At 40.3% G+C, this 25200-nt stretch overlaps 2 protein-coding genes across 5 annotated transcripts in view; one reads left to right on the plus strand and one right to left on the minus strand.

Moving 5' to 3' along the window:
- The window catches only part of LOC130931534 (photoreceptor outer segment membrane glycoprotein 2-like), a 33784-nt gene extending 17099 nt beyond the window's left edge, over window positions 1-16685 (plus strand). The window contains exons 3-4 of the mRNA XM_057860427.1: window positions 7152-7398; window positions 13564-16685. Of these exons, the coding sequence (XP_057716410.1) occupies window positions 7152-7398; window positions 13564-13836 (520 nt within the window). The 3' untranslated portion in view covers window positions 13837-16685. The remainder of the gene's footprint in view (window positions 1-7151; window positions 7399-13563) is intronic.
- Window positions 16686-20414: 3729 nt separating this feature from the next.
- Window positions 20415-25200, minus strand: part of ubr1 (ubiquitin protein ligase E3 component n-recognin 1) — a 112559-nt gene continuing 107773 nt past the window's right edge. For 2 of the 4 annotated variants that reach the window (XM_057858762.1, XM_057858760.1), the window contains exon 48: window positions 20416-24994. In XM_057858762.1, the coding sequence (XP_057714745.1) occupies window positions 24853-24994 (142 nt within the window). In that variant the 3' untranslated portion in view covers window positions 20416-24852. Of the gene's footprint in view, window positions 24995-25200 lie in introns of all 4 variants that reach the window. The other 2 variants (XM_057858761.1, XM_057858763.1) reach the window with 2 other exon arrangements.

A 25200-nucleotide genomic window follows, 5' to 3' on the forward strand; every position in this document is an offset into this window, starting at 1 on the left:
AACCACCTTCAAGTCAAACTGAATTGCGAGCTGAAGTGCAGCCATCAAAAGACATGATAGAAATTGCCAAAAGTGCTACATACAATTATAACAAAAGTCACTGTTAAATTTTAGTAATCGCTGAAGATGTTGATTGTTCTTGCGCCAGGTTATTTGTAACAATATTACCAATAAATTCATATTATTTTAAAAATTGAGTTTTATTCTTGTTTCATATTTGCACGCTATATAAAACGTAAGATTAGTCACAAATTTGTAAGGTTGTACGTCACTATTTGTAAGATTGCCAACGGCCTCAGGTTGACAGGTATGCACATGTATCATGAGAGAATGAATGTACAGAATGTATTATTTATACATCATTTTATGTATGTTATATTTATCATTTTTATTTGCGTTTCAAACTATTCTTTAATGTTCTAATGATAACAAAAGCATTTTCAGGATTTTATAAACACTTATTAATATTATAATTACACCCAAAAAAATGTATGTTTAACAATGGAAGGGGGGGGGGGGGGGGTCACTTTACGGGGTTGGTTCCGGTCCCCATTGACAGTAATAAGTGAGTGATAGCTGTATATACGTACATGCACTGCTGGCCAAAAGTATTGGCACCCCTGCAATTTTGTCAGATAATGCTCAATTTCTCCCAGAAAATGATTGCAATTGCAAATGCTTTGGTAGTAATATCTTCATTTATTTTGCTTGCAATGGAAAAACACAGAAGAAAATGAAAAAAAATTAAATCGTTATCATTTTACACAAAACTCCATAAATGGGCCGGACAAAAGTATTGGCACCCTCAGCCTAATACTTGGTATCATAACCTTTACACAAAATAACTGCGAACAACCGCCTCCGGTATCCAAAAATGAGTTTCTTACAATGCTCAGCTGGATTTTTGGACCATTCTTCTTTGGCCAACTGCTCCAGGTCTCTGAGATTTGAAGGGCGCCTTCTCCAAACTGCCATTTTCAGATCTCTCCAAAGGTGTTCTATGGGATTCAAGTCTGGACTCATTGCTCCACTTTAGAAGTCTCCAGTGCTTTCTCTCAAACCATTTTCTAGAGCTTTTTGAAGAGTGTTTTGGGTCATTGTCCTGCTGGAAGACCCATGACCTCTGAGGGGGACCCAGCTTTCTCACGCTGGGCCCTATATTATTTATTAGTAGTCTTCAGACTTCATAATACCATGCAGACCGTCAAGCAGTGCATTGCCAGAGGCAGCAAAGCGACCCCAAAACATCAGGGAATCTCCGCCATGTTTGACTGTGTGAACCGTGTTCTTTTCTTTGAAGGCCTTTTCCCAAAAATCTCTACTTTTGTCTCCTCTGACCAGAGAACATTCTTCCAAACATTGGCTTTCTCAGGTAAGTTTTGGCAAACTCCAGCCTGGCTTTTTTATGTCTCTGGGTCAGAAGTGGGGTCTTCCTGGGTATTCTACCATAGAGTCCCTTATCATTCAGACGCCGACGATGGATTGTACGGGTTGACACTGTTGTACCCTCAGACTGCGGGACAGCTTGAACTTGTTTGGATGTTAGTCAAGATTCTTTATCCACCATCCGCGCAATCTTTCATTGAAATCTCTTGTCAATTTTTCTTTTCCATCCACATCCAGGGAGGTTAGCCACAGTGCCGTGGGCTTTACACTTATTGATGACACTGCACACGGTAGACACAGGAACATTCAGGTCTTTGAAGATGGACTTGTTGCCTTGAGACTACCCATGCTTCCTCACAATTTTGTTTCTCAAGTCCTCAGACAGATCTTTGGTCTTCTTTCTTTTCTCCATGCTCAATGTGGTACACACAAGGACACAGGACAGAGGTTGAGTCAACTTAAATCCATTTTAACTGGCTGCAAGTGTGATTTGGTTATTTTCACCACCTTTTATGTGCCACAGGTAAGTAACAGGTGCTGTTAATTACACAAATTAGATATGCTATTTCAAAGGGTGCCAATACTTTTGTCAGCCCATTTTTGGACTTTTGTGTAAAATGATAATGTTGTAATTTTTTCCCATTGTCTTCATTGCAAGCAAAATATATGAAGATATTACTACCAAAGCATTTGTAATTGCAATCATTTTCTGGGAGAAATTGAGCATTATCTGACAGAATTGCAGGGGTGCCAATACTTTTGGCCAGCAGTGTATGTGATAATCTATGTACATAGATGATTTGGTAAAACAATATTTTGTAAATAAATTCCTTCCTAACAGATACACACACACAAACAGAATCAACGAATCACTCATGTGGTTGAGAGACAACTGACCGTGATCAAACACTTAACCAGTAGGTGGATCCGTGCTCACACGAAGCTTCGAGAAATGAACCCTTTCTCGAACCAATTGGCTCACGTGGTTCAATGCCTCACGAGGCTTAATCTCACCATCACTACAGTGGCGGCCAAGGGGAAAAATGAAGAGGGGAGTCAATACATAGGGGACCAATTCAAGCCACTACTAGTTGTCCCGATCATGTATTTTTACACCTGACCGAATCATCTGATCTTGATAATCTGACGATACTTCCCAATTTAATTGACTACAATACATACATTTTTTGTTTCTTTTGGCAATACAATTAACCATCTTAAATACTTTGTTGCTCTGTACCCACTAAAAAAACATCTAAATGACAATCTTTATCCACTTCATCCAAATTTTCTAAAAATGTTGCACAGTACAAAACACTATTTTTTTGTTTCTTTTGATGATATCCTTGTACACTTTTTGTTTTTTTGCTTTGCAACCCTTAATTATTAAAAAAATATCTTAAAAACCTGATCTTTTGTACCCGAGTCAGATTTTCTAAAAATGACGTGATTGGGCCCGATTTCCGACCCAATGACTAGATCGGGGACATTCCTAATCGTTGTACCTTTGGATTGTTTTGTTGCTTGCACCTCATCCACTGCCGTTGACAACGATAGATGTTAAATTTATAGGAACTGGGAATGCTGGCATTAAGTGATCATGTTTCACTGCCATTTACTGTAATAGACGTCCAGTCCAGTTTGACTGGGTGAGTGTCAGTGATTGAACGATCAGGGACATTCCTAGAAACTACTGACATGCGACTACAACTCCCTTAACACACCGACACATTCAGTGCTGCATTATTATCAGTGGCCTACCCCAGGGGTGGCCATGGCCACCCCTATAAATTTGTTGGCCACCCCACTGGCCACCCCGCTTGCCAGTACATCGTTAGATTGTTGTAGCATCAGTTATGCATTTCATCCCAAATGCAAATCTGCCAGCACCTGCTTTTCTCCAGTAATCATTTTGTTATGTTAAATGTACACCTTATGCCTAATATATACACATAACACAATAAAACAAAATTGTTGTGGAACTCAAAATGTTGACTGGATAGTTATGGACTATGCACATTAAATCATTAGTAACACAAAATATTAAACAATACACCAAAGTATATCAGTAGCCGTGTCCTTAAGTCTATCTGATAGTTTTCCCCTGACCTTTTTACTGCAATAATATACTGAAAACCAGAAATTATGGCTTTTAGTTTTGGTGTGCCACCCCAAGATTTTAAGTGGCCCCATCTGGCCACCCCTATGAAAAATTTCTGGAGGCGCCACTGATTATTATTAATCCCAGCAATATTTTAGGCAGGGGGTCCTTAAATACAAATCTTTAAGGTCCACAACTGTTTTTTTACCATACAAGCATGGGTCCATTTATTAACGTCGGTCAAGTACAAGGCAGGTCGAAGGTGGATAAGGTGGTTTTCTTTTGACCAAACAAAACAGTGGACATTGTGATTAAATAAAAATAAATTAACAAAACATTTTCTTGACTTAAAATAAAAATAAAATTAAAAAAAAAAAAAAACATGCAAGGACATTGTTTACACATGTACACTAAATAATTGACAAGATCTGTCAATAAGGTGCAAACACAATAATTATTGACAGTAACTTTAACTCTAAAACACTGCTCTATGAGAGAAATGGCATTTGGGGGTCACAAAGCTGTTTACTCACATCAGCCAGTACTTCAGTGCATCTTGAGGTTGATGAATCTGAGAGTGAGATTTGTTTGAATTTTGTTGTCATATCCTCCTTTTCTATTCCTTTGAAAATTGCTAACATCACTTCAGTCATACACTTTTATCATTTCTTCATCAGAGAACGGCTTTTTATGTTTGGCCAACACCCACGACACTCTGAGTGAGCACTCCGTTTGCAATTTGTCGACGTGTCATAGATTTAACAATAACGTTGCTTGACTCTTGCTATGACTGCTTCAACCTGTTAATTTCTTGCCTTCTCAATTCTTTTTTATTTTTTTAACCTGTCCTGTTCAGCTGTTTGACAGGGCAGCCCATCCCTCCTCCCGCAGCCCAGCAAAGGAGCCATTATACCCCGCGCCTCCCGGGATCCAGGGTGGTCCCCTGGGCCACCCGCGCACCCATCAACCGGCCTTCAGCACCACCAACCCTATGCCCACGCCCGTCTGCCCACCCGACCCAAGAGCCACAGCCGCAGCCCCCCAACCGGCACGGCACGCCACAGGACCCCCAACGGCCCACCAAGACCAGGGCAGGGCAGGGTCCCCCGCCGGAGGAGGCAACATCCAGCCGATACAACGGCGCCCAGCCAGCGACCTCGCCCCCCCCCCCCCCCCCCCCGAGGTCCAGGGTGGTCCCCTGGGCCACCCGCGCACCTATCAACCGGCCTTCAGCACCACCAACCCTATGCCCACCCCCGTCTGCCCACCCGACCCAAGAGCCACAGCCGCAGCCCCCCAACCGGCACGGCACGCCACAGGACCCCCAACGGCCCACCAAGACCAGGGCAGGGCAGGGTCCCCCGCCGGAGGAGGCAACATCCAGCCGATACAACGGCGCCCAGCCAGCGACCCGCGACGGAGCACAGGGCGGATACCCAGTTGGAGTAGAGAGGGGAAGGCGGAGGCAGGAGGACACCGAGGAGCCGCCGCGAGATCGGAGCCCCGACCTCCCACCACTCCCACGGCCGGCAGCCCAGGCAGAGGGGAGGCCACGCCCCAGGAGCCACGCCATAGAGAAAAAGTGTGTGACCCACCTACCACCCTATTTTTGTGGCTGCCAGGTTCCCGGCTGGCAGCCATTACCCAGCACCGTGATGGGATTGTGAGGGCACTACCCTTAGTGCAATGTTTGCATTAAAATAGGAGAGCTTGGCTTGGGGCAGTGGGATTGCAGCATGGAATTTCTACCCAGCCGCCTGCCCCACCACCCTTTGCCGGGTCTCTCCTGTGGAGTATGATGTGTGTGGTGCGTTAAAAAAGGTGCACCGATGACGGGGCCTGCCGTGACGAGGTAACTGTGAGACCCCCCCCCCCCCCCCCCCCAACAGGTCCCAACCATCCCACAACCTTGGTGTGTGATGCATTAAAAACAGGGGGGAGCCGGGCCGGGACTGTAGGGCCCCGTCCCAACTCTCCCCGGGAAAAATGATGAGTATGTAAGTGCCAGGTTGAAAGATATTTACAGTGCCGAAGTGATAAGTGCGTGAGTTAAGAGGCAGGCTCCCGTGGGCGTGGTCCCGTCCACCGGAACCACCGGCAGCAGGCCGGGAGAAGCGCCAGGGCCCCGATCAACCCCCGCCCCAGACCACCCACGGCGCACCTGCAACCGCCCACCCCTCCCCCCACCGCCCGAGCACCCACCCCGCAACCCGAGCAGGCGCTATGCCAAGCGCCGAAGACCAGGGGATGTCCACCCCACCGGCAACGGACAGCAAGCCCAACCCAAGGCCCTGTGGGCCCCAAGAGGCCCCACTGGCAGGAGGGCAGCTGCAGCTGCCGCGGACCAGAAAGGCGGACAGGGCCGGAGACAGACCAAGGGGACGGAGGTGCAACACCCCCCCCCCCCTCATTCCACCCCCGGGCCAGGAGGGGTGCACGGTATGACACCAGGGGGCACCTCCCCGGCACCCGGTACATGGAGACGCGGTTCCGGCCGGGCTGGGCCGACCCATGAGGGAACTATGGCTGCCGCACACACCATTGCCTTCTTAATTCTGATTAAGGAGGAAACTTTTCTTCAAAAGAGCTGTGCTCTTTAACATCATGGCATTTCTCATTTTCACTTTTTATCAGAGCAACTGTCTTTTAGCATATTAAGTAGCCTACATAGGTTTGATACTTGCAATTGGTAAAATGGACGCATATTTGTCAGTCCATTCCCCATTGAAACGATTTCCCTTGTCCCTCTTCTCTTGGTCAACTTTGAGCATGACATTTTGTTTGGTCTACTACTGTTGGCACGTAAACATTGCAAAGTGCCGGGTGTGACTCTTGTTTCACACTGCTGCAGTCCATCCACTCTAGCAGCATGCAGGCTCTCTCAGCCATTCGGCGCATCCACGAATCAGCGCATCATTGTCATAGAGATGACAAAAGAAGTGGGAACATGCAAGATACTTGACTAAAAATGAAACAGAATTTAGCGATTGAATAGTAGCACATAGCAATAGATCGGCGACTCATCCAAATAATATATTGTAACGAATTGGGTTATAATATAGCTTAATATAATTTAATAATTATAATTTAATAATTGAATATACTGGGTTATAATGCATGCGTTCCTGAATGCACCGTGTGACTTAAGGGGGTGAGGGAGCGCGAGAGAAGTACCTTCCTGTTGTTGTCGTTGTTCTGGGGGTTGCTTGTGCGTCGGCTGCGGCAGACAGCAGTCGTGTGTTGTTCCATAAGTTTCCAAAATAAATAATTCCAACCTAACTAAGCGGGTGACTCTTTGTCAGCATTACAATATGTTCAAAAAAGTTTTTTTTGTTTTTTTTGAAAAGTGCCATTTGCTCTGGGTTCGCAGAGAGGTGTGCCGTGGTCCGGTCGTGGACCACGGTCCGGTAATTGAGGACCCCGGTTTTAGGCCAACGCACCTCGCTGAAATAGGGTTTGCTTTCGCACTGGAGGAAGCACATGTTATTCACATGTATGTTAGCGATAAAAATGACCAAAAACCTCCAATTTTAGGCACACGCGGACTTTGAGGGTGTGCAGCCACCTCATGGGTGAATTCAAATCAAGTGTTTTACAATCATGGTAAGGAAGAGACACATATTTACCAGAGACACTAACGCCTGCATGTTTTTTCCTTGTGTAGTCGCCTCAGGAGCAACGTGGAAGGCAAGTACCTGATGGATGCCGTTCCCTTCAGCTGCTGTAATGTAAACTCACCCCGGCCGTGTATCCAGCAGCAGGTGAGCAACAACTCAGCTCACTTCAACTACGACCACCGCACAGAGCAGCTCAACCTGTGGACCAAAGGGTGTCACCAGGCTCTCTTGGACTACTACACCGGCATTGTACATTCCATTGGCCTCACCGTGCTCATCACGTGGCTCTTTGAGGTCAGTTGATGCAATTTCATCGAGCAATTTTTCCAGCATTGGTCAAAATTTCTATTGAACTTGTCAAAAGTTTTCTATGACTCATTGCATCTGTTAAATGGCAACAGAAAGCTTTTATTGTCATAGTACAACGAGATTTAAAACTTCATATGAAAGTGCCCAATGTAAAACAAAAACAAACAAAAATAAGCCTAAAAATAGGTTACTGTGTACACAGATTGGAAATAAAGTGAATAATTGACTAGCAGCAAGTTGTGATATACAGTATTGGTGCGAATATAAGACGGTGTTTTTTGCATTGAAATAAGACTGGAAAAGTGGGAGTCGTCTTATATTCGGGGTCTACATATTATACCCATTCACGACGCTAGATGGCGCCAGATATCATTGAAGCGATGTTCTGTCATGACAGATCTCAGCTACTCTCAAGTTTAACCAGTTTGCATTATTTTATTGCAAGGTTTTTCCTTATTCAGATTTGTTTCAAGACTGCAGTTACAGTTAGACTTCACTTTGATGGTTAATGCAGTTATTGCAATTTTGTTGTTTTATCACAATAGATTGGTTTATTTACATTTCATTTGTTTTTTTTCGGCACACAGCACAGCTCAAACCATATGGCCCATAAACATCGTTCAAACACCGAAATGACCAGAGTTCTCATGCGACTTCGGGAATATTTTGAATGACCCCCACCGCCCCAAAAAATTACCCTATGCACCAAAATGCTGGGGTTTTTTTGTATGGTTTTTTTTTTTCAAAATGTATCTAGTCCTTCAATTTTTATCCAATTCACAAAAATCATCAATCAAAAATTGCAGGAAGGTAAGAGGCATAAATGTTGTATAGAGAATTTTCACAAAACCTAAGGTTCCCTTGCCTGGCTCTGCCAGACTATTCTCCCTGTATTTTTCAAACACTGAGAGAAATAGTCTGGGAACCATCCCATTAACGGCCTATCGAGCAGGTACAAAATCAATCGACAAATCAGATTCGTTTATTTGCGTGACGTGTTCTTCACGAGCAACGTCACTCTTGTGCGTCGAAAGTCGTCTCTTCAACAACACAGATGGTGAACGGGAGAGCCGAGAATATGTTCCAATCCACGGTAAAATCAGTTTTAAATGACCAAAAACACATCGACACGAGTCATTGACAACAGTCTGTCTCGCGCTAGCCATGTCGAATAAACTCCTCTCTCTTCATATGTTAACTTCCGCGCGCAAGTCCCTCGTCCTGCCCCGCCATTTTACTAACGTCACGTCTGCCCGTCGCTGATTGGTCCACTCCGCTGTCTGTTTGCTGTGGCCAAAAACGTTCCCATTCATTTCAATTGCAGAAAAAAATGGGTGGTTGGGATTTTTGACCAAAACCTTACCGTTATAGCCCACTGACATTCAAATGGCCCCTAAGTAAGTACATGCCATTGACAGCCATTCACGTCCATGCCATTGACAGCCATGTATGTCGATTCTTTTGATTCCCATGTACTTGGATGCCATTGACAGCCATTCACGTCCATGCCATTGATAGGCATTTATGTCGATTGTATTGATGCTAACGTACTTGTACTCCTTTGATGCATAAGTAAGTTGAGGCCATTGATGGCCGGCCAAATACGTCAAAATACCAACAGGAAATGACCCTGAACTGTCCCTAAATCAATAGGAAGTAACCTCATACCAACAGGAAGTGATCTTAAAATGTCCACAAATCAACAGGAAGTGACCTGATATCAACTGGAAGTGACAATGAAATGTCGAGAAAGGCCACCAAAGGAAGGTGGAAGAAAACAATAGGGCCCTAGCCCAATTCTTTACCCTAAACGTAACTAGACACAGGGGTATTGAGGATATTGGGAAAAGTAGATTGTAACCTTTGCTATGTTCGTAAGTCATTTATTGTTATTATTATTATTTATTGTGAAACAACCGTTAAAAGTTGTTAAAATTGCTCCCGTTATTGTATTATTTCCCTTCTGTCTACTTTCGACATGTGAAAGTTTTAAAACTGTTTCATCATTTAAAAACAGATTCAAGTCAAGATTTTGCCAAATTTTGAGTACTGAAGATAAAAAGTTGTGGGTGTAGTTTGTAACAACATTGGCATAGTTTGTAGCAACGTGGGCGTAGCTTGTAGGCTGTCAGCTGCAGTCAGGTATTATTGGAAATGTCCCCAAATCAACAGGAATTGACTTGATATCAACAGGAAATGACCCTAAGGGGTTTACCTGCAAAAGCAAAGCTACCATCGCAATTTCTGCAGAACATGCATTTATTGCACGATTACGTCAATATCTATGCATAGACTGTCATTTTCACCATCATCAAATCAGGCATCTCCCTCCTAGCCTGAGTACTGTATATTGTCATATACGCACTCTTATATAACTAGACTTAGTGGGATGCATGTGACAATGTTGTGGCATTAGCAGTTCAATGCCAGTGTCAGACATTTCAGTGCTGTAAATCCTAATTAACTTTAGAAAAATGGCCAGGTTGAAGTTATTTGAAGTATAGTGTAGTGATATACGAGGAGTGTATGAAAGGTTTTAAGCATCGTGTGTATGCACTGTTGATGCATGGTCAAACCTATTAATTTTTGAAAGGCAAAGCGCGATTTGATTTGAATAGCACAATACAACACAAGGTATTTCCAAGTGCTTTACATCACATGAAATGCAAAAACACAATTAAAATGATACCTCAAAGTCATAATAAGACAGGTAAAAACAAAAACAATTAAAACCGGAAAGTAATTTAAAAATGAATAAAAAGCAAAGTTCTACAACCGGGATGAAAGCAGGTGCTCAGCCCTTGAGGAGGACAATGTTGAAAAAGTAAATGATCAAAAATCCATCGTCATTTTTTTTCTCACACTTAAAACGTTTCATACACTGCTGGCCAGTACAGTATATTATTTGTTATTTCATTTTGTTATTTATTAAGTGTCATCCGGCAAATTATGTTACTAACTCTATTTATGTCCAGTTTTGATCTTTACATCCATTCAAAAGTGAGATAACTTGCCGGATAACACTGACATCTGTTATAAGCATTCATTAATGCTAATGGCACTGTCATGTCACAGTTATGATTGTCAAATGACAGTCTTATGTCGCCACTGTCAAATGAAGTGTTACCAAATACCATAAATAGCAATGAATGAAACAGCTGGTACAGTAACTGAATAAATAATTAGCACAGAACATGAATTTAGATGGTTATTTAGATCTGTAACACTGCAATGCATGCTAGGAGGCATGTTGAACAACAACAGCATTGATGGCAGGTGCCAGAAGAGGTTGACTGTCTTCCCCAAGGGAGCAGTGATGGCCAAATGAAGCTTTTTGAAGCAATAAAGCTTTGCAGTCATTTGGTTCAATACTTCATGGTGGGTCATTTGATCTTAGGACAGTCATATAATGCCGCTGTCAAATAAAGCATTGCCGGTTAATATCTTTTGGTGTAAATATTCCATAATACAATTAGGACAGCTGCGGCTTATAGTCCAGTGCGGCTTATCTATGAAAAAAATGTCGTTTTTCGTGTCAAATTTAGTGCGTGGCGGCATATAGTAATAAAATTACGGTATTATTATTTTTGTCATATACACACTACGACGGAGGATAGAAGAAGAAAAAAAGACTACTAGTACTGGTACTACAAAAACAAAACAAAAAAGTGGTAATATTACATAGGGTAAACCGCTATGCACTTTACGTACATGTACTTTAGCTGGGAGCTACGATGAAGCATCAATATAAAGCCATCTATTGATTGAATTTGATGTAGGTGAGCCGAAAGATAAAGGATTTCCTTATTAATGAAGCAGATTCTAAAATATAGACTCAGTAGATGCACAATATTATTCCAATTCGCTATTACGTCACGTCGTAAAGCTACATTATAGCCAGGAGCTGCGACTAAGTGTTCGTAGCCTATACTGTAAATCATTCTATTATAACGATTTAATGCAGATGAGACAAAATATGAAGGATTTCCTTTTCCTCATTTGTAAAACAAATTCTAAAACACAAGATGCTTTCAATATTGTGGATTCTAACTAGTGCTGCAACGATTAACTCGAGTAATTCGATTAGAAAAAAGATTCAAACTAAATTTTGCTGCTTCGAGTATCCATTTAATTAAAGTGGTATTGTAATGGTTTGTTTTGAAAGTGTTTGCAGTTGGTTTTATTGAGTTGAGTGGATACACCGCCCTCTAGTGGCAACAGTGAAGCCGACATAACTCATTTCACATTGCTGAATTAAGCTGCTCCCTGTCAAGACCAACAAAAGCTAGGTTATTGTTTGAGCTAATGTTTTTAATGCATTCGTAATTTAGTTTATAGGTATATTTATTCGTTTTTTTTTTTTTTTGTGTGAGAACACGTGTTTGAACCATTTATTAAGAGCATTGTACAACCCCCCCAAAAAAATTAGCATTTTATAGCATTTAAGCGAGCGGACTTTTGCTAAGTAAGTTCGCCAATTGCTCTGTTGTTGTATTTAGATCCTAATTTATTACTCCATCACTAACTAGTTCATTGATTAGTCGACTACTAAAATAATCGATAGCTGCAGCCCTAATTTTAACGAGGCACAACATTCCCGCTACGTAGTAGTACGACTTTTTTTCTCATGCTATTAGTACGAGAATAAAAGTCGTATTATTTTGTTGAGCTGATGTAGTGGAATAAACTGCTACTTACTTTACTAGATGCTTCTCCTTTTCTTTATCCAGCTACATTAGCCTTACGTAAAAATACGACATTTATTCTCATAGTAATAGTCAGAGAAAAAAAGTACACCTTTTACAAGAATAAATGTCGAATTAATAGTACAAGAATAAAAGTTGTATTCTTACGCAGGTCTAATGTAGCTGGATTAGCAGCTACTACGTACTTTACGTAGAATGTTGCCGTTTCGGTTAAGATAAACACTATTGAAAGCATCTCGTGTTTTAGAATCGGTTTTACCAATAAAGAAATACTTAATATTTTGCCCCATCTACATCAATTATAAGCCACAGAAGGATTTATACTAATGCTCATGTACGTAAAGTCCATAGCGACTTACAGCTACTGTACATTAACTGTAGGTAATAATTTGACTTTTATTCTCGTAGCAATAGTACGACTTCAATCTCGTAGTACCCCCCCCCCCCCCCCCCCAAACCACCCCCCGCCCCCCACCTTTATTTGGCCCTATTACTCCGTCAGTTTACGTAATTCTGATGTTGGTAGATTGTTTTCTTCTTGGAGATGAGATGCGTGTCTGGCAGCCTGGCAGTTTTTAGATAACATGTGGTACAGACTTCATAACAACTGACATGACACGGGGCGCAGGGCCGATCTGTAGGGGGCCTATTTTCAAAAAACAAAGTTCAAATATTTTCAAAACCCTGCTACCAACCTAAAGCCAAAACAGGCACCTACCTTAGCCATATATGAATCTCCATGAGAAGTGGATAGTTATATAGTTGTAGTGAATGAGGCTAGCAGCCGTTTAACGTAAACAGAGCTTTTCTGGCAAAGGTTCTTGTGAATAAATGCTTAAATTCCCGAATTCTTCATAGATATGGAAGTAAAGCGTCTCGATTCTCGGTTAAAAGCAAAAAAAAAAAACGTGCATTTAGCGTTTATTTTATGTAAATATGTCAAAGTACAATGCTACTCTGTTAGCGACTGAGGCTAGCGGCCGCCTGACGTAAGCAGAGCTTTTTTAGTGAAAATTCTTGTGAATAAATTTCGCGTTGAGATTTTATGTAAATATGGTGAACTATGATGCCAATGCAGTAGCGGCTGATTTTTTGCACAACGTTTAAAAATGCATGCTTGGTACGAAAAATGTATCACATTGAATCCTCGAACAAATCACTCTTGAGACAATCCTTCCTGATTGTATGCGGTATGGCTTTTGTACTTCTTCAAAAACCCAAGCGTAAATCCGTTTTGGACATGAGCGTGTGCCGTCTTTGAATGACTATTATTAATGAAGCTCAGCCCCCTATGGCAAGGCAAAGAATGACGAAGTGTCAGATCAATAGAGTTTTGAAGTGTATGCATAGGGTTTTAACAGTTGCCGTCATATTTTCGGGATCAAAGAAATTTTTCTGTTCTGTTTAACATCACTGTTAATGACTCATGATTTTCTCGTTTTAGCTGTCAGTATTGACGGGCGTGCGTTACCTCCAGACGTCCTTGGAGAACATGTTGAGACTTGGAGACCCCGACTGCGAGTCTGAAGGCTGGCTGCTGGAAAACAGTTTCATAGAAACGGCGCGAAGCAACCTGAACATCATCAAGACACTCAGCAAAAACAACCATGTCGACACCGGCAGCAACGGTGACCCCAACATCAATGTACCCTCCACTTCCAAAGCTCACTACGGGCCGGACAATGTGCCTCCCCAGCCAAAACCTGCGGCCAGCTGATCACGAACTTTTATATAGTTTGGACTATGGGAAATATCATGTCAGAAAGATGCTACGCGCCGTTTTCACATCACGCTTGGGGTAGGCGAAAGGACAGCTCATCCATCACGAATGAATGATGTTTCAAAGAACCTGACGTGTTGAGCTCAGTCGGAAGCCTTTCTTAAAGGGTACCACGGATAGAAAGACATGTAATTCTTAAAAGTGTTAGTACGAGTTATAATAATTTGATACTAAAACCCCTCTTAATGTTTTTGTTTTAATAAAATTGGCAAAATTTTAAACCAAAAAATGAACGGGTAGGTTGCCATTGTTGTTGACGTCGCGGGGCGGCGACATCACATGGACATGCTGCCGGACCTCCACAGTGTCACTCTTTAACTACATAAACAAGTAGTCGGTTTGGCTCTGCTCTTCCAATTTGAACCCGAGCGGAATATTCATGAGAAGGACAGCCCTGTGGATATTTCCCAAAACGAGCAGCAAAAGCAAAATGAACATGAAAGACTGGATGAGAGGACTCGGGTACATGTGTTAAGTTTGCGAGTGACAGCTAGCACTCTCCTGCTCTGGTGACGGAGCAGGAGAGTGATGCCAAAAATGTTTGCAGATCTTCACAGTAAACTATTGTGTGATCCAACTTATTCCAATATTATTATGGAGATAATTAGCATCCAGCTGTTGTAAGCTTTACATATGATTAGGCAGGATGATCATCAACGCGTACAGCGCTTTACGTGACAAAAATAAGATAAGCCGTCATTAGACATCTAAGTAGACTACATCAGCGCTATTGTGTGCTGCGATGCAAAAAAAAAAAAAAAAAAATTTAACTGCTGTGCTTCACTGTCGACCCTAATCCAGTGGTTCTGAACTGGGGTTCGGTGATGGCTAAGAAACGCAGACCCCTTTTTTGTATGCGGACTAAATCTAGACAAAATGGCGTGTTAGACCTGGTTTTGGACTGGTTTGCCATCAATTTACAGCAGGGGTGTCCAAACTTTTTGCAAAGGGGGCCAGATTTGGTGTGGTAAAAATGTGGGGGGCCGACCTTGGCTGACGTCCTTTACGTAGAACAGTATATTTAAGCAAATTTTAGCAAGCCATTCTGTGTGTCACATTTGCTTAATTATTTTTTTTCTCTTTCGACCCTCTGGCTTTTGCGAAATACTGCTGCTGTGACATTAAACTAGCTTCAAGTTGCTTCAATTTCTCGCTGCGTATCTTCCCTGTAATCTTGTCGTACATGTCAGCGTGTCCTGCTTCGTAATATCGCCTCACATTGAAATCTTTAAAAACAGCGACGTCTCTTTGCAAATGAGGCAGACACAGTTTTTGCGTATTTTAGTGAAGAAATAGTCTAATTTCCACCTATCCTTGAAGCGTCGGCCGTCACAGTCAACTTTCTTTTTTTGTTTATTGTCACCATTTTAGAAAATGGAAGTAATGGGTCACACGGAGTAATATTGCTTAGCCCTTAAATACCTCCAACATGAAGCAATTATCAGAGAATCCCTAAATTTGAAAAATAAGGTCCTAATGAATCCTTTTTTCAAATTTGTAAAAAGAAAAGTCAAAATGAATATGTGTAATAAGCGCTCTATATCTATAACCCATGCTAAATCATGTGTTTTTTTTTCTCATGGAACCTGCAGATGCATGTGTTGACTTGCATCCATCACTTTTTTTTTTCCCCAAAAAGAAATGTCAAAATTCTAAATTAGTCTCAAAATCATGAAAATTTAGTTGTATCAAATGTGATACATTTGGCAATAAAGGGTCCTTTTAGTGGGTAAATGAGGGGCAGCAGTTTGTGTGTAAGCTACTTCATATGCTGATTGCAGTACTGCTGACCAATTCAGTAAGTCTGTGTTCGGGCCAGACGTTATTGATTTTATGACAGAGGCTGGGGGCCGGATGAAATTTGACCTCGGGCCGCATTTGGCCCCCGGGCCGGACTTTGGACATGTCGAGATTTACAGGCTTTATTCCATTTCTTTCAACTGCTAGCCCTCTATCTAATGGGAGGAGGGATCGGTTTGCGTAGTGGAAGGTTGACTGGCACTTAGTATGAGGAAGTATTACAGACCTACAGACAACGTGAACTGCTTAGATAATTAAAAATAAAAACAAAAACAAACATTCTACTTCATTTTACTCCATTAAAATAGTATGTGATGCAAGGATGCGAAAATATAATGAGAATGTAGACATGAAAACAGACAAAAAAAAAGGAACAGCGTGAAATGAAACTGTCAGGGAAGTTCGATTTTGACCCCCAAGACAAGTAGCAATCAATAGCTCAAATAAGAGAAAATCAAACCCAGCCAAGGATTGCCTGCTTCGAAGACTTTATAAACATGATATATATCAAGGGTACAAAAATGATGTGATCCAGTGAAGTGCAGTGATCACTCAGAAGTACAACGAAAATACACAAGTCAAGGGTTTATATGCTTGATGAAAGGGCGCTGCTTACTATGAAACAAAACCTACTATGAAAACATAAGTGAAACTAATTACAGCCCTACCTGGGGATTTTCCACAGAAAACCATCCAGAGTTGACCTAAGTTGAGACCTTGGAAACTAGCTCTGGCTGGTAGAAGAGGGAGTAAAATCAGATAAGGCAGTCCACAGAAACTCTTTTGTATTATGTTCAAAAAAATGTGCAGCGCAAGAACATAGATTAACACAGTCTAACAAATGAATATAGTTCCACAGCAGTTATGTGTTTTATAAGGAAGGAAAGTGCTAACTGTCACTGGCAAACTTGACACATGTACGCTACTCCTCTCATCCCGTCTTCAGTTTTCATTTTGCTTTTGCTGCTCGTTTTGTGAAATATCGACAGGGCTGTCCTTCTCATAAATATTCCGCTCGGGTTCAAATTGGACGGGCAGAAACAACGACATGTTTATGTAGTTAAAGAGTGACACTGGGAAAGTTGGCAGCGTGTCCATGTGACGTCACCACCCTGCGACGTCAACAACAATGGCGACCTACTAATTCAAATAATTTTTCAAATTTTATTAAAACGCAAACTTTAAGAGGGATTTTAATATCAAATTAGTATAACTCGTACTAACATTTATCTTTTAAGCAAGGGCGTAGGTTTGGTCTCAATATTGGTAGGGACGATGTAACAGCATTCCCTGCATGTACACTTTTTGCTGGGGACAGGACATTAATAAGACTAAACAGATTAGATGAAGAATATGAACCTAATTAATTGATAGGCTAAATAATCAATGCAAAATAAATCTGTATTGACTTATTCTAACCTTCAAGTATATTGGTTCAGGTGATACAACATTCGATTCAAACCTTTGTTATCAAGAACTACAAAAGAAACATTTTGAAAACTTCCAGAATAAATGTCTGGATTTTATTCGTAAATTTAAATTGCAATATTTGAACATAACTTCAATTATATTAACATACACATTAAATACAAACTTGTTAATAATGTATTAACTATCCCGGTATGCAAAAAAAAAAAAAAAAAAAAAAATCTTAGTAATACTCAACATTGTCTAAATCACAGGTGTCAAACCGATTCCAGAAAGGGCCAAGTGGGTGCAGGTTTGCTTTCCAACCAATGAAGACAAAACCTTTTCACCAATCAATCTTTTTCATGTGTAATCAGTTAAACTTTGTCAGGTGCTGCTTGTTTCAGCAGGAAGTTCATTGGTTAAACTGTCTTCACGGAATCGGTTGGAACAAAATCCAGCACCCACTTGGCCCTTTCTGGAATCGGTTTGACACTTGTGGTCTAAATAAATACATTAAATATAACTGAAAACCTTTGTCACGGTATAAAATAAATAAAAATAGAGCCTTCTTTCTGGTAAAACAGTACTGCTTTTGTCCACAACCACAGCCAAACTCTTTTGGGTTGCGCTCAGACCACATAAAATATAATTGAAAACATGACACACACAGACTTGGGACCTCTCTCTCTAAGCAGCTTCTTAATCACATTTTACTGTTTCTATAGTTCAGCAAAGTTCACTACATTTTGCACAGTTTAAATAACATTAACAGTCGAAATCACATACAGGAGGACACTTCTCTCTAAGCAGCTTCCTACTCTGCTAACTCTGATGCAGGTTGGACTTTCAGTAGCAAAATTAGTGGGGTTTTCCCCACTTGCACAACATTGATGTCTTTTTACATTACTTACAGTGGCTGCTGCTGACAGAATATATATATATATATATATATATATATATATATATATATATATATATATATATATATATATATATATATATAATACACACTTAATAATGGTAGGGTCAATTCTTTCCTTACAAAGTACAGTATGTGAAGACAATCTAAATTACCTATTTAACTGAACTCATATATAATGCAAATAACGTTGCGTCAAAGTTGGTGGGGACAATTTGAGCATCCTGAAAAGATGGTAGTGTTATGTCCCCACCGTCCCTATGCAAACCTACGCCATTGCTTTTAAGGACTACATGTCTTTCTATCCGTGGACCCCTTTAATGCCTGCCTCTTACACATGAGGGGTTACAGTGTGGCTGGGGATGCTGTGGCCTTGCTTCGCCTTAGACTGCACTCTCCACACGCCACCTGAAGTGAATAAGGATGTTCTAATGTTTGAACGGTAAAACCTTTTACCATGCAAGATTTGGGGAAATTCTTGTCTGCTGTTCAAAGATGCCTTTTTGAATTTTAACAGGTGGTATTGGTATCAAGTTTACATTCAATCCACTTCCAACTACACATTTTGAACGAACCTTTTTGGAGTGTCGAGGGGCTATAAATAAAGAAAAGGTATAGATTACCTCTGTGAAGTTGGCTTCTCATCAGATGCAAATTTATATAAAAATCATGTCAATCGTTTGTGTTGCTATCAAAATTAAGACATTTAAAATTCTTTCATAGGTCAATCTGACGTCAACCAGCCCCCCATTTTGAACAAAAATGGCTGAAAATGTCAATCGTTCATGCTTCATTTGTGCTGTAAAAATTTTCGTTTGTGCTGCTATCGTTTTATAGATATTGAGATATTGATTTCAAGTGATGAAGTCAATCGCAGCCCCTCTGTCGTGGCTGACGGAGTGTACCAACTCTCTAAATAACAGGGGGGTTTCCCAACAACTAGCGCAAACGTAGCACAAACGAATAGTACCCCTTTTGCAGTAAATGGGCGGGGCTTGAGATATTAATTTTGAGTAATGATGTGACTCGCAGCCCCCTATTTACTGATTAAGGGACCCGAAGGGGTGGCTGGAGGTGGGATGCTGCAGCACCCCCTGGTGTTGGGGAGAGAAGAAAAAAGTTTTGGTCCAATTTTTTGTTGGTAAAAATAAATAAAACATATTAAAACAATTGTGTATTTAACTTTGGGGATTAAATATATATGACGGAAAAAACAGACAGGGCTGAAAAAGCAATTTCTCCTCTTGCACCACTCTATAAAAGAACAATTTTAAGCCAAAAGAACTGTTGTGTTTGATAGAACAATATATGCCGAAATAGCAGTTTCAAGGCACTTTAAGCCCCCGAACTATTTTTAATTTGTCCGTCCTACCCATTAGACTCCCGTTTACAGACACCGCGCAACCGCTTTGTTTCAACCAGCCATAAAAGAAGTATTTATATTTTTCAAAATGTCTTTTTTAGCTTAGGATAATTGATGTCTAATATTTAATAAAAAAAAAAAAAAACGACTTAAAAAAATTATGCACTCGCATATTTTAAACTTTTAAACACATTACGTCAATATGAAAAAGTGTCTGTAAATTTGTAACAGATATCTACCTCATAAATATCGCTTACGTCTATTTTTTTTTTTCTGTTACTGTCGCATTTTCCCCGATATTCTATATGATAATCGATCCAAACAAAGGAAAAAAAAAAAAAAAAACGTTCAAAAAGGTAAATACGTAAAAAAAGAAAATCTCGTCCACTCCTTGATGTCTGCGATTTCTCCATTGCGACCCTTGTTATATTACCATGTTTCACCCATAAAATCCCCCAAAAATACGGGTGTGCCCATTCACCGCTGTGTCTTGACACTCGGTGATACATGTTTCATTGGTTTTTTGGATCGAAACAAGATAAGTATGTGATATTATCTTGTCAAAATCATGGCGTCTTTAATTATGTTCTCTCATGCTGACACCCACTATAGAGTAAGTGTTCTGCTGTTGAATTTTTTTTTTTTTTTTTTTAAATGCCCTCCTGTTCAAAATTTGGTGGTCACCACCTGACACCTTGCTTGATACCGGTTCATGTTGAATGAGGCACTATTTGTGAAAAGGGGGCGTTAAAACCGAGGCTTATTCGACCTTTATATTTTCAAATGTGTTTGTGTGTCATCACACCGTCTAGCTGCGGGGAATTACAACCCCTGGCAAAAAGTATGGAATCACCAGTCTTGGACGAGCACTCAGACATTTTATCATTTAGAACAAACTTGGATAAAAAGCTTGAAAAAATAATGAATTAGTTCAAACGTGCAACTCCTTAGCATTCTTAGTTCAAAAGTGCAACTCCTTAGCATTCACAAACACTGAAAGAAATGAAAAAAAAAACATTGTGGTGGTCAGTAAATGTTACTTTTATAGAGCAAGTGCAGGGAAATATATATGGAATCACTCCATTCTCAGGAAAGAAATATGGAATCAGCATTGGACAAGGTGTCAAGAGTCAAGAATCTGCATTGGACAAGGTGATGATGCTGGAACTTTTGTTTGGTGTCGTTCCAGTGAGATTTACAAAGATGACTGCCTGAAGAAGACATCAAAATTCCCTCAGTCCTTAATGATATAGGGCTGCATGTCAGGTAAAAACACTGGGGGGATGGCTTTAGTTAAATCTTCAATAAATGCACAAGTTTACATTGAAATTTTAGACAGCTTTCTTATTCTTCAATTGAAAATATGTTTGTCATTTTCCAAGATGACAATGCATCATGCCACAGAGCTAAAACTGTTAAAGCATTCCTTGGAGAAAGACTGATCCAGTCATTGTCATAGCCTGCAAATAGCCCAGATCTCAAGCCTATTGATAAACAGTGGTTGGAAATTGAAAAAAAAAAGGTCCACAGCAAGGCTCCGACCTGCAAGGATGATCTGGCAACTGCAATCAAAGAGAGTTGGCACCAAATTGATGAAGAATACTCACCAGAGGTGGTGCTACTAAATACTAGAGATGTGTTATTTCTTTGTTTGTTTCTCATGATTCCATATTTTTTTCGTCAGAATGGAGTGATTCCATATGTATTTCCCTGCACTTGCTCTATAAAATTAACATTTACTGACCACCAGAATGTTTTTGTTCATTTCTTTTAGTGTTTCAGAATGCTAAAGAGTTGCACTTTTGAACTAATTCATTTTTTTTTTTTTACAAGCTTTTTATCTGATTTTGTTCTACATGATAAAATGTAGGAGTGAGTGCTCGTCCGAGACTGGTGATTCCATACTTTTTGCTCGGGTTTGTACTTTATAATACACTGGCGCTTCTATTTCCAATACTAAAACTCCAACACACACTGTAGGTGAATTAGAAAGATGTCTTTGTCGTAGCCTAGTACTAGTACGTAAACTATCCAGCATCCGTGTGTACTGCCATTGTGCACGCCTTGTAAGGAGGAAGCGCGTGAGCATGACAAATTTGGACCGAAATGGCTGTTTTTGGATGGGAAAAACTAAAAAAGATCCTCAGCATCCCCCGGTATGAGTGACTTTCAGCGGCCGTACCCCTTTGTTATTGAGAAGTTGGTATGCTCCGTCAGCCGCAGGAGTCAAAAGCTGAGAGACGTCTTCACTTAAAATCTCAATATCTATAAATCAATAGTAGCACAAACACATTTTTTTGCAGCATTACTTCAGCACAATTGACTGACATCATTTTTCTATAAATTCGTGTCTGATGGGGGCCCAACTTCAGGGAGGTATCAAGGTTGTATGTTATACCAAAGGTTTTGTATGGGGTTGCTGTCAGGGTTCTGGTCATGTTCTTCCACACTAAACACATCCAGGCATGCCTTTCCATGCCAAATATTCACATTTCAATTTTCTAATTTGACCATGAAATTAAGGTCATGAAATTAATGTCATGTGATTAGTCTAACTCCACATTATTAGTTGTGTGGTAGCTACTGATTACTTTAGTTTCTTTTTTTTTTAACAGGTTTTTTTTACAGGTCATATAAAAAGTCAGCACACACCTGCTCAAATGCCAAGGTTTTGTGATAAAACAAAAATGAACACTTTCCCCAAGTTGGACAACAAAAAATATAATCTTATGGAGAGGGGAAGTAAAAATATACAATTGAAATAGTGGTTGCGCCCGCTTATGACGGAATGCGGATGTACTTAGAATTTATTTGTCACATTCAAACTTTGTGCAATGGGGGTTTACACACAACTCCTGCCTTTTAAAGTGCCTCTGATTCACCTCCAATTTAGCTCTGATTTTCTAGAAGGGTTTCGTTTTTGCATTCTCACAGGCTGAAGGTTTTGTGCTAAAACTGGTTGCATTGAAAATATGAAGATGAGATTACTCTATTAACTGCTAACATTAGTACCTGACAAATTCCTCAGACCAGTTTTCTTCTCGACTTTTTATAAATTAGGATCTGTCAAATTATGTAACGTCACTTGTGCCAAATGTGACTTTCAAAATGTAATTAACTCTTTCTATAGACTTCATAATGATTGACAGGTTAGATGCCACCTTCACTGCGCAACGCCTTAAGTTGGGGGCCGCCCTACAGTCCGCTTCAGTTATTCACATTCGGTCGCAGAGTCAACACATCCAGTGATCCAACGCCTGATTTAGGATTGAAAAAGTAGGAAAGCTGTACCGCATACAAACAGGAAGGATTGTCTCAGGAGTGCTTTGTTCTAGAATTCAAGGTAATTATTAGATTTTTCGTACCACGCATGCGTTTTGAAACGTGAAAAAAATCAATGGGAGAAATTAACCACTACAGACTAGCATCATTCTTTTTCATATTAACGTGAAGTAAATGCAAACTCCAGTTTTTTTTTTTTTTTTCTTTTAACCAAGAATCGACTCTTGTACATCCATATCTATAAAGAATTCGGGGATTTAAGTATCAGAATTTTCAACGGAAAAAGCTCTCCGTTTACATATGGCGGCTGCTAATTTCCTTCCAGACTAGCCTCATAGTTCGCAATATTTACGTAAAATAAATGCTACTTGCGCTTTTTTTTTTTTTTTTTTGCTTTTAACAAAGAATCGAGAGTTTTACGTCCATATCTATAGGGAATTTAAGCATTTATTCACAATAATTTTCAGCAGAAAAAGCCATTGTGGCAGCCCCCATATCACAACAAAGAGCTAAGAGACTAGCATCATTCTTCAACATAGTTACATAAAAAAAAATGTTAACTGCACGTTATTTTGCTTATAACCAATAATCGAGACTGTTTCACGTCCATATCTATAAAAAATTCAGGAATTGAAGCATTTATTCACAGGAATTTTCAACGGAAAAGCTGTTTACATATGGCGGCCGCATCACTGAGTAACAGACTAGCATCGTAGACATATTTACGTAAAATAAATCCTAACGGCACGTTTTTTTGCTTTTAACCAAGAATCGAGACAGTTTTACATCCATATCTATTAAGAATTTGGGAATTTAAGCATTTATACAAGAATTTTCACTGGAAAAGCTGTTTATATAAAGCGGGCGCTAGCTTCATGTACCAACAGACTAGCATTAAACTTCGACATATTTACGTAAAATAAATGCTAACTGCACGTTTTTTTTCGGAATTCAGGGATTTAAGCATTTATTCACAATAATTTTCTACCAAAAAAGCTGCGATTCCACTTGGTCAGCTTTGATGGCCTCACCAACAATGCAGGCCCCCTATTTATTGGCCCTGCGCCCCATCAATTCATTATGAAGTCAATGCTGTTTCAGTGCCACTGACGATGTGGCCAATTCATCTTTCCGCTGTGAATTGAAATGAGTTCATCACGAGTGGGAGGGTGGCAGTCAGCCGCCCCACTTCACGCAGATTGGACGTCTAGTGCCGTTAAGGTCAGGCAATGAGATAAATGCCACACTACAACAGCTTTGAACTTTATTTGTGAGTAATCAAAGGCACTTTAATCTTCTCATGACTTAAGTTTTTAATTTGCTTACCTCCATCGTACGAGTTTGATTGCAATTGATTATTATACACTTGTCAAACCACATCTCAGTTGTGAATTTTTTACATTCCCTTGTTATGCCATGATTTGATTTTACTAGGACTATCACAATAACCTGGTATATAAAGTGGCTCTATTTCAATTTAAGTGTGGAGTATTGGATAATAGATAGTAAGAATGAGCCTTGATAAACATGACTAATCAATAACCAGCTGTGGTACTTGACAATCCAATCCATTTGTTTATGTATGAGACTGAGGGATTAGATAGACTGGTGATTTTATTATCATGTTGTGCTATCAAACAGCACAAGCACACTCAATTCACAATGTTTCCAAAGGGTAACAAGATGATCAACTTTGTGACATTTTCTTTACTGGAAGCAGTGTTGAAAAGTGACCTTGTTATTCAGGGGAAGGTTACATTCAATCAATACAGAACTGTGTATATGTTTGGCCAGAAATTGTACATGTTTTGTGATAGAGAAAAAAAATGACCGTCAAAGGAAATATCAAGTACAGCATTTGCTTGTCAGATGCTATGCTAGTGAGACACGGAAAATAATAATAAAAAAAGGTTCATCGAAATGATCACAACATCATAAAATAAATGATGGTGCGTGGCTCTAATGTCTTTATTAACAAGAGGTTATTTGCATTCTCAGATAGGACAAATTAAAACAAGGCTAATGCAATTTGCTCTCCTCCATGATTTTCTTTCCGTCCTTTGTTTGCCGCTCTTTCACTTGCTTTACCTAATCTCAAGCAGGAGGCTCCGTGCGTCTATATACCATAAGCACGTTGGTGAGAAGCGGCAAGGACGGCCCTGCACAGCTGGCTCTGAGCTCACAACATTTGCCAGTCAAAAGCAAACATGACATTGACCAGCTCCAAGCTGCGAGCAATCTCCTCCAGGATGCAGTGCTGCTGCCACATCTGCTTCAACTTTCGGTAACGTTCTGGACAAAGGTGCAGTGGATTGCCCCTCCTTGGAAACAAGCGACAGAATTAAAATCATGTTGTGTTTTGGAAAATTGAATTTTTAATTGCTTGTATATCAGGCATGCAAACTGGTTAGGGGTGAAAAAGGTGACAAAGTAACATGGACACACGGCATGCGCGGAAAAGTGCATTTCATAGTGCAACCAGAGACATCTCGAATTAAACGCAGTACATAATAATTTAACATATACA

This window comes from Corythoichthys intestinalis, chromosome 15 (genome assembly GCF_030265065.1).
Source record: "Corythoichthys intestinalis isolate RoL2023-P3 chromosome 15, ASM3026506v1, whole genome shotgun sequence".
Lineage (NCBI taxonomy): Eukaryota > Metazoa > Chordata > Actinopteri > Syngnathiformes > Syngnathidae > Corythoichthys > Corythoichthys intestinalis.